This window comes from Polypterus senegalus, chromosome 1, assembly GCF_016835505.1.
Source record: "Polypterus senegalus isolate Bchr_013 chromosome 1, ASM1683550v1, whole genome shotgun sequence".
Classification (NCBI taxonomy): domain Eukaryota; kingdom Metazoa; phylum Chordata; class Cladistia; order Polypteriformes; family Polypteridae; genus Polypterus; species Polypterus senegalus.
In genome coordinates, this window is record NC_053154.1 from 216,581,968 (window position 1) to 216,592,787 (window position 10,820).

The 10,820-nt window shown below is 38.4% G+C and overlaps 1 protein-coding gene across 4 annotated transcripts in view; it reads right to left on the bottom strand.

The window, feature by feature from the left end:
• LOC120539151 (prolyl 4-hydroxylase subunit alpha-1-like) overlaps positions 1 to 9,938 on the bottom strand; it is a 41,413-nt gene extending 31,475 nt beyond the window's left edge. For 2 of the 4 annotated variants that reach the window (XM_039768965.1, XM_039768956.1), the window contains exons 1-3: positions 9,783 to 9,937; positions 2,221 to 2,325; positions 1,337 to 1,433 (exon numbers count right to left, since the gene is read on the bottom strand). In XM_039768965.1, the coding sequence (XP_039624899.1) occupies positions 1,337 to 1,433; positions 2,221 to 2,305 (182 nt within the window). In that variant the 5' untranslated portion in view covers positions 2,306 to 2,325; positions 9,783 to 9,937. Of the gene's footprint in view, positions 1 to 1,336; positions 1,434 to 2,220; positions 2,326 to 9,643; positions 9,749 to 9,782 lie in introns of those variants that run through there. The other 2 variants (XM_039768980.1, XM_039768972.1) reach the window with 2 other exon arrangements.
• Positions 9,939 to 10,820: the final 882 nt, after the last annotated feature.

Here is a 10,820-nt window from a genome sequence, read left to right on the forward strand (position 1 = left end):
CGAGGGGTGTCTTCCTGCTGTGATAGCGTGTACACAGCTCATCTTAACCTTTTGTCTTCACCCTTCAACAATGTCTCTGAAACACAAATCTGATGCAAGTGCTGGTGATACCTGTTCCGACTTACATACAAATTCAACTTAAGAACAAACCTACAGTCCCTGTCTCGTACGTAACCCGGGGACTGCCTGTATATTGTCAAAGGCACTTCATACAGTACCAAATAAAAAAAATAACCCCACAATAAAGTTACTAACCACCAAAATTTTACACCTAGTTGGAGACTTTGGAATAAAACAATTAGGTTTTTCTGGGTAGACCAGTAGGGCCAATGAGAAAATATGTCCCCATCATAAAACAGTGCACCTGTTTTGCAAAGTACATGGTGTTCTCCAGTTCTGCTCCATTTCTAGCATGTATTTTCTAAGCACTTTATTCTGTCTCTGCCAAGTGAGTGCTTTGAGCTATGCAATTTCATCTGGCATACTTATATTTGGTTCATGCAAATTTGCATGTACAGTAAATGCAGACACCACTATACTTCTATTTTATCCCTGTCCCAATATGAATATAACAGGCCAGTCCTGTACAAATACATTGTAATTTTCTTAAAATTATTGGACTGAACCTTTGAGAAAACATACTAGAAGTAAACCCTCCAATGAAGATGCTCTAACTGATGTCAAAAATTAGGTGATTAAATTAGGTACAATTTTAAACTGGAATTATTAAATTGAGCATCCATTTTTATAAATAAATATTGTCATTTTTGGAGTAAAACAAATTAAGCTGCATTCAGTGTGCAAAATGTGCCATACAAATACATTATTAAAATTATTTCAAACTGAATTGTAACAGAGCAAAAGGAATCACTCTAATTTGGTTAATATTATGAAAGGATTGACCAACACAAAATCTCTTTAAACCTAAATTTTACTTCAGCCAGTCTGGGTGGTATTAAACAACAATAAAGGGGCAAGTAAGAGGATTTCACTTAACATCATTATAAGGCTTGTATATATTATAATGTTCACATTAATTTCTAAGTGAAATGCAGCTTTTCAACAGACCTACTGTATATTATTCACTTCTATGGGTGGGCTGGTGAACTCTTTATACTCCTTGACATTCTGGCAGCACTAAACCATTATAGGATTCAAAAGTGCCTATAACCTAAAGGGTTACCATTCTATTCTATTCTAGAGTTTGTGCACAGGCTCTTTTATAAAATTCTGATATTAACAAAAATGCTTGCATGTAATTATTGAAAAAAGTGCAGGTCCTGACATTTTATGTGCAATTGAGATTTCAAAGTCAGAAGTGACGAGCAGGACTTACTCTTTGATTTGCTCCAGTTTACTTTCTTCTGCTTTGATGTAGTCTTTGAGGGATGTAACCAAGTCCTTCTCCGTGTACAGGAGATCAGTCATTTGCCCTATGCAGACAAACAACTGTCATTCTTTTGAAATAGTTTAACATGATACTTCATTTCAATACATTTCAGCTTTTCAGTTCCAGAGGACTTTTGTTAATGCACAGAAAATTGTTTTTACTTTTTATGAATATAACTATGCACCTTGACACACTTGCAATACACTTTATGTTTTTGTAGCTAGCACCGATTACTGATTTTATAGAAAAGGGATATAAACACATGTATTCACACAGGTCCTCCCCCCACCCCCAACACCCACATGTACCTCAATGGCACATGGATATAATCATGCAGCACCACCTATTTCAATATTGCTAGAACAGGCTTGGTGATAATGACGACGTTCTTACAGCAGCCATTCCTGATGCCAGGACAGACTCAAATACCATATCTATGCTACATAGAATAATACTAAAATATCTCCAGAGTAAATGAGTGTTAAAGGCAAGATACTGATCGTGTAATACAGTAGCATCACTTGTTGACAGTATTAATGGTCTTGGGAATAAATAAGCAAACTGATATTTTGCTCTTCTGTTGTTTCCATAGAGTATCCACTACTCCTTTTTCTTTTTACGAAATTAGAACCCAGTGGTAACTTTGATCTTTTCAAAGTGCCGTGTACCATGCTCACAGCCTTCTCCAATGCACAAACAGAACATGCCTACTTGAAGATGATCAGGAATAAACAATGTCGATCAAGCCCAAGAGAGAATCTCGCTGCTGTTGAAGAAAACTAGTTTAGGAATGGTCAGAATTTTAGATAATAAAGGGCTGAAAATCTTACCAGTTGAAGTAAAGAAGTCATTAGCACCATTTGACCAGGGCAACAGGCTACCAAACAAAAAAATGACTCCAATACTGCAGACCATGGTAACAATATGTGTCTAAGCTGAAAGAGAGAAAGGAGAGATGATAAATAGCTGTTTTTTTTAAGCATTCAGTCATTGCCCTACATCAAACTTGGTAAAAGCAACATATCTGAATTTAAATTCATTCTTTAGATAAATAGCTTTACTCTTGATAATGTACAGTATATTTGTGCATTCAACTTCAAAAAAAATTGAAGACTGGACAGCAAACTGCTGAAAGTTTACAACAGTCAGCAACTGTTTAGCATTATGTTGACAGAATGGGCTACAGCTGCCCAAAACCATGAACTGAAGTAGGAGGATTTAATAAAACGGTACAGATGACAAAACAATAAATAACCAAACAAACAAACAAATAAATAAAAAACCAACACCTGTTAAGAGAGTTTAGCACTAATTCACTAACAAAATAGAATTAAGCACCTCCCAACATGACTGTCAGCAGACTATTATAGCAGCTCATGTCATTCATACACATGAACCAGGCAGCTGTTAAATTATTAAATATGCTCTGCATTATTTAATCTGCAATTGAATTTATTCATTTCAACCAGTAACCCCACCTAACAAATACATTTAACTTGATTAGACCGTGTTACAACTGGCATGAAATAAAAAAAATGAAAAAATAATAAAACTTTTAAAAAGCTGTAGGGCAGTCAAGATGGGCCAAGTAAATTGATGTAACAAATGTCAACAAAGGTAACGATACTTATACTTAGTATGGTTGAAATTCAGCTGCACAAATACCAGAAGTACTTGGACTCAGATTTTTTTTGCCATGTGATCCCAACCAGATTGCTAAAACAGGTAGGATGCTGTCCTTTTCCAAGAGCTAAACTGAAGTTCTAAAAGTCTGAAACAGAACTATAAAATCCTTCATTTTTTAACCCTTTAATTCCAAGTATTTGTATGTAGAGGAACCAAAAAGCAGAAAGTGATAAGACGGATTACTGAACTTGACAGAGACACAAAAGCATAGTGGGGCAAATTAGTTTTCTCAGAGGTTATTAGTAATTTGCACCAAACTGTACCTTCTTCATTTCATCAAGCTCACTTCTGGTTACTGACCAGTACCGTCTCCATGTAAATAGAACCTGAAGGCCAAACACACATACACTGCCAGTATATGCAGATTCCGGCCTTAAGCGGTTTTCTGCTAGGATGGGATATGACTTCACAATGATAGTCATATAGACTTGTATAATATTATTAATCATGTTTTTGTACCATTTAAAAAGTGTACATAGCATTTACAAATTTTCAAATGTAAAAAAATCATTGAATATTACCAGGTTTTGCCTACATGTACATATTTAGATAATAACTCCATTTATTTCAGGGTGGCACAGGGTTAGAGGAAACCCCATTCTATGCTGTGGGTGCATCAAGTTAACTAGGTGTGGGCACTTGTTTGTACAAAAGGGAAACTGAATAAGATACAGATTAACAAAGAAAATCTGCTGCTCCCTGTAAGAAGGATGAAAGAAACCACAAAGTTTACTTTTCATAAACAGTAGTCCACGACATGACAAAAGACCAAGGAAAAAGTTCACATCTCTTGTTTCCCAGACAGAGCTCAGACCTAAATCCAGATAAAAACCAGTGGTTCAGTCATTATTAAAGCTGTTGCACGACTGCAGGACATGGGATGGGATTCCTAGATGCAGACAAGGTCCATTTCCCTCTCTCATACTAAAGACAAGCAATTTGGGTTAAATGCCAATACCAAGTTACTCAGGCAGGAGTTCAGGCAATTGCAGGAAATGCTCGTGCAATTAACTCCTGCCCAATCCAGGACTGGTTCCAGCCTTGCACTTGATGCTTTCTATACTGGCTTTGGTTCCTCATGACAATGAATTCAATTAGCAAGTTCAGGAACTGGATGAAATGGGATCATTTATAATGTTCTGGTACAGTACACTGACCATTAGGTTCCACAGCCCAAGTATAGACACTGCAGGTGATCATACCGAAACAGTCAGAATATATAATGGCATTAGTTGCTCATTCACTTTTAGCTTGTATAGAAGTGTCATGGTGGTAGGCACCGAATTCTGCATTTGAATACCATGCCAATTTACTTCCTGTGTACAGTCTGTACACTTTTCCTGTGTCCATGCGGGTATTCCTTTGAGCACCTCAGTTTTTATCTCACATCCTGAAACGTGTTAGGTTAATTGCTAAATCTAAATTTTATCCCAGTGTAAGTGGGTGTTTGTGTGTGTGTGTGCCCTGTGAAGACTCATATCCTGTCCAGAGTGTCTGACTCACTGCCTGTGCTGTTGGGATTGGCCCAGGGCTTCCCTGACCCTAAAATGGATTAAGAAGGTTTATGAACACATTTATATGCATATGTATCCTCATATACACACACACACACACACACACACACGTATAAATTAGGCATACTCTTGACAGCTCAGTAAATTAAAAACAAAAACCATCAGACGCATTATATTTTTTGAGACTCCAGACCCAGTATATTGAGTTAAACAGGATTTTGTCCATGACCACTCCAAAATCTAATGGTCAGTATACCATCTTGTTTTCAAGCCAAAGAAATAAGAGTTACTCTTTTTTTTTTTTTTAGTAGTTAATTTCTAAAAGTGAAAGTAGTTTTTTAGCCACACAGTACATAAATCGGAGCTCAAATGGGGATCAACGAGATGGATTTGAAACTACTAGAACAAAGGTGCGCGCAAAGCCTAAAGAAAACTCCAACGTAAGCTCCTCGGCTATAAGTACATGCACTTTAACTTCAATAATGTTTCTCAGTAAGTGGAGCCACACAAGTAACCTGCTCATTCCATTAAACGATCATAGAAAGCCACAATCTTTCTTAACAGCATCAATCTCAAAGCCAGAGCACCACTACATAGGATGTCACTGCATCACTAACAGAGTAGAGAATTGTGTTTCAATAGTTTATTGAACACTGTTCCTCACAAGTGTACTTATCTTAATTTGTACCCAACATTTTATTGGGCACATGGATTTCCTAAACATGCTGTCTGCCAGTTGAGGTTGACAAGTCTTCTAGGTCTTCCCAGTCTTATTTATTAGGTGCACTGTATAAATTCTAAAACTATTACTGTGTAAATGTGTCTAAATTTTTTCCTTCTGGTATGAAAAAACCTTACATAATAGCTTATATGGCAAAATTACAATTTATGTGGAGTGACACTGCCAGATGAACCCAATAGGATTAGAAGCAACAGTTTATTTATTCTTTTTTGGGACTTTTTGAGTGATCTTCTTAAATCCACCAAACATACCCCACACATTATTACTTGCTGAACAACACATACAATAATAGGAGAAGTACTGAGGTTAACATGCTATCGCTTTCCCTTTCTCCCATCTAAATACCACAAAGAATCAGGCCTTCGTGTCAACATGGCACACCTGACTGCCACTGCACAGAACACAATGCTGCCAATGGGTGCGGTAAAACAGTTGCTAAGATGCTTGTGCTTTTTGTAAGCAGACAAAGATTTCAGGGTGGAGCAGCAACAGTGGCTCCTCTAGGATTTTTGTTTCTACTGTTTGCCCCAGGATATATAAACTAAACCAGGGAATATTAGAAAGAAAAAAAAAAATGTGTTTTTTTGAAAGGCGGTGCAGACCTCAACTTCCCATTATGTACTGAAAAGCATAAACCAGCAATTATGACTCTTACAAGTGGTCCTCAACTGAAGTTTTACTAGCTGCACTCTTTACGCATACAAAGGTCATTATTACCCATTATTTTTTACCCAGTAGATCACACCAACTGATGCACAAAAATGACCAAATGGTTGCTTCAGCTATCACTTTTTCATTAGGTGCTTGGCCACCCACATTCTTCAAAAGTCTCCTGCTAAAACAGAAGCAAATGATCTAAATATAGTAAGTAAAACATAGGAAAAAACTTCGCAGAGAGCCCAGGGTGTGTTTTTATATATAAATGAAAAGAAATGACAAAATTCAGATCACAAGTTCAGTGCTAATTTATATATAAATGTGTACTGCAATAAATCTACCAATCTTTGAGAATAAGAACCTCTGCAAATGAATGCATGATATGCTGGGTAAATTTTCAAAATAGTTTGAAGAATCAACTCTTATTATTTTGCCTCCATAAACCTTTACACCTATCCAACTATCATTTGTCACACCCCACATACTTGGTTCACCCAAATGTATGCAACAAATATTTTTCCACAAATAATTAAATGATCAGGAGATGAATCACCACTCTAAAGTTGTGAAACTGCAATACTATCCACTAAGCCACTGTGAGGTCTCTTCTGCCTTCCATTTATCCCATCCCCCAACTGACAAGTCCCTGATAACTTCACTTGCCAACTTTCATTTGATGACACTGCAGTTCATTCTGTACTGCAATGCAAATTACTTTGGAAACAGCTTGCGACATCTCTGCTATGGAAAGTGCTACATGTATTAAAACATTATTTTCAGTGAAGCGTCTAAGAGTTTTAATTTGTCTCTAAAAACATTGATCGGTATACCTCACTGAAGAAAAAAAAAAAAAAAAGTGAACCGATATTTGGCATGGTGGCACAATGGTTTTAATTTAATATTTCTCGGAGCCTAGATTTGGTTCCCAGTCTTTTTGCACATTCTTCCAGTGTCTACATGGGTGTTTCTCCTGTTCTGTTCTGTTCCAGTATGCTAAAACAGCATGAGAGAGGATGATTTTTTTTTCACGAGTATGGCCAGTGACTAACTGGCATCACACCAACAGTTGACTGTTACTTTACTGTACATCTGATGCAGTTCAAACAGATTCCTGCTCCCCATCACGACACAATGGAGAAAGCCTTTTTTGGTTTTAAGGAGAATAAAACATAATTAAAATTCATACAAGGTATAATCCATTCAAAATATAAACAGACACAATGTGAAATATGTTAAAAAGTAACTATGTTAGCAATTGTGTTGACAGATTGCACAGCTGCCGAAAATAAATTTGAGAAGCTGCATGAATGGGGAAGTCAAATGAAAGATAAAAAGGCTCAAGTAAGCATAAAAACTTTACAAAAGCTTACTAGTTATAAAATGTCTGAAATTATATTGTTAGTCTATTAAAAATATTACATTGATACTTTGTGCTCCTATTTATTATTAACATCATTTGGCAGGAAGTTCTCTTTTGGGCCAAAAGTGGAAAACACTTATTCAAATCCTGGGCTTACTCACTGCTGCTGTGAAGTTCCTCTGTTTGCTTACTTTTCTCTTAATACTCCAGTTTTCCACATCACATCTTGAAGGCATACATACGTGATAGGTTTGCTGGTTCTTCTAACATGTCTCTATGTGAATACTGGCATTTTCACACTATTTTTTTAATTAGATTAAAATGCAACTTGTAGTTATGGTAGCCCTGTAACATACCTTATGATTCTGCACACTGTAAACAGTGCCATAAAGATGGTGACCAACTGATGCATTTGAGCCTTGTGCCTAATACTGGAAGGGCCAATAACACATTGTGTCAAGCAGACTCAGTAAATACATAAATGGATGTTCTCTTATTTCTGTAGTAATCTGTTTAAATTATACAAGTGGTGTAGTGTTGCCAAGAACTGGTCTACTAGGCAATGTATGTCAGAAATAAATTGCTTGGAATTTCTTGGGGGAGAATTCCTGCAGTACAAGGGTGCATTTATTCAAAGTTTCGCTTACTGCAATGGCAAAGCAAAAAGGTTTAAATTACCTTTTAAGAGTCTCTTATTTTTCCCCCTCAAACGTGACTAAAATGACCATATCAAGAAAATTATGCAATTAGTTTTGTGTGTGTTTTTTAATCCTGTGACTACTTGTTTTCCGTTAGTCGATTATTATTTTACACTGCGCTATGACAAAAAAGACGCCATAAAATGTGTTCATACGTATGGTGCAAAAACATGATTACAATCACGGGAGCATCATTAACGCAGCATGGCTTTGCTTCAAGGTTTCATATCAAGTCTCATTCTAAAACCTATCTGATCCAACGAATGGTCGACAGTGTCGATCTCGGCAGCACTGACCGCAGCGCAGGAAACAGCCCAGAATGGGGCACTAGTCCATCCCCGATACCCACTCATTGACCCTGGCGAGTCTGCGATCGCTGAATAACTGAACTTGTAGGACTCCGAGGATGTAGGAGGTACGCCGAAATACCCAGAGGAAGATCCACGGAGAACGTGCAAAGTGCACTTACAATCACCGGGCGAGGGATCTCTAAAACAACATCGCTAACCACTGCGCCACTTCAAACATTTACAGAGTGTTAATTTTCAATGAATCGTCACACAACACCGATTTTACGGAATGGACATGCTGTGTATTGATACTTGTTAGTTACTGACAGAGCTGAGGCGTATCGGTTACATTGTGGCGTATAGCCAGTGAAGCTGCGTAGTTTCAGAGATTTCGCCCCATCTTTTACGCAGAGGACTGCCAGCGCAGCAAGTCCGAAAGGCAGGGCTTACTGGTTATACGAGTGGGTCACCGGGGTCTCTCAAACTAAACTTACTCCAACTAAACGATTTTCCACGTTGCAAGCACAGCAAAGTGGAGAGCGCCCCTGTCGGTTGACGCTGCTGGGGGAATGTGCCACGTATTCTCCCCGCCCCCCACAGTAACCCCATCATCGTACGAGGGAACAGTTCAGCAGGTCGATACTCTATCCCGAGCTCTTAACATTCTTCTTTTGTTCAACTAATGAATGAAGTGCATGCGTTTTTTATGTGCTCCTTGCACTCACTCCAAAAAGAAGACAGAGATACACTAAACTTTACAAGGTGGTAAGGTGACGATCGTAAAAGAAAGCTCAACTCCTACGTGAACTAGCAGCACCGAGGATTAGACGAACACTGCTTACCGGCACATTCTCGGGATGCCATCGCTCACATGTGAAGAGAACGGGATAAAGTGCAGGGCCGTTATCCCGTCTCGCCCGACTAAATACAGACGCGACGATAACCAGTACTTACTTGATGAAATCAGATTAGCCTCAGTTTAAACCTTTTGCTAGGAGAAAACTTTGAATTAAAAAGGTACGTTTAACTGCCGCTCCCGTACAACTTCAAACATAATATGTAAGATTTTATATTGCAACGAAACCCACATCCCGAGCTCCCGATACCTAGCAACAGAGCACCGTCCGCGTCCTTTCGATTGTTAAATTCAAGGCAATAGCAGTCCCAAATAGAATCTAGCATCCCGAATTAAATCACACCTCGTTCACAGTTTTCATCAACACAGCCACTGGCACGCCCTCGTACAACTCCGAACAACCCCTGTATCTCCTCATTTAGAATCTCACGAAAATCTTAAGTTTTCTACCTCGATTGAGCTATTCAGAAAATCACGCCAGCACCTAGACTAGAATCTTCTGTGCTTTTCTCGTTGTTGTCGCTCTAATGTGTTTTCCATATTGCACTAATATATCCTAACATTCAGCTCCGTTGGCGACTCCTCATACCTTCAGCGGCTGTTCGAATTCTTCAAGAGATACCCAGTGCAGTAATCTTCACAGTGTTTATTTGAAAGCTGCCACCTTCTCACTCTTTCTGAGACTTCCCTTTTTTTCGTCCGTCTCCAGATTTTTATATCCGTCACTGAGTCGCGCCACAGTTTCAGCAGCGCCCTCTAGTCGCCCCTGCAGACGTTTTCCCGCTACGTGCGGCGGCGCACATAGCGGCATCTTACTGCGCAGGCGCTCTTGAGCGGAGAAGAGACGACACACGCATCCCTCCTGTCTTAGCTGCCGGTCACTAAGCGGTTTAAGTGTGCACGTGCACAGAGCGTGTAGACGTGGAATGGGAGTAGCGATGGCTTTGTTGAGTGGAAAGGGATGCGATCTAAAAGGCGTTATATGAAAAAGCAGACTTGAATGTCTAGCCTTTTGTGCGGTGTTGATTTCAAACGAATTAACAGCGGAGAGGTTTAATCAGTTTATATTGCTTGACGTGTATAGCATAGTCAGTACATAACGGTGCCGAGGATGTACTGTTACAGAAATAACGTTATCGTATCCTAGTTTTTTTCAATCACACCATATTAGCGACAGCGTGACACAAACATTGGTTTACCAGGTGGTGGAGGGAGAATCTATCGCTCCCAACGTTCTAGTGGAAAAAGCGGTCACAGAAAATAAGCAGATAGCTTTGTTAGTATTGATAAAACACATTAGCAGAAAAAAGGTAAGTAGACAGTGTAACATTGAAACATCATACAGTTGTAGGATGGGTAAACTATGGTTCAAAACACTTGCTACTATACGATACTTGGAATTTAATAGCATTGGGCCAAACTGAAAAACGATAAGATGTTGAAAATCTAGTGTGAAGTAGCACTTTAAAAATAAAGAATAAGCTCGAGTATTTCAGTTAAATGTTTTCTTCCAAATAGCAACACTAAAGAGTGCATTGCATGCATTTACTCTACAGATTAATATACATGTTTTTATCTAACATATGCCTTTACTGCAAATCTGAAAGGAATTAAAACAAAAAATTAA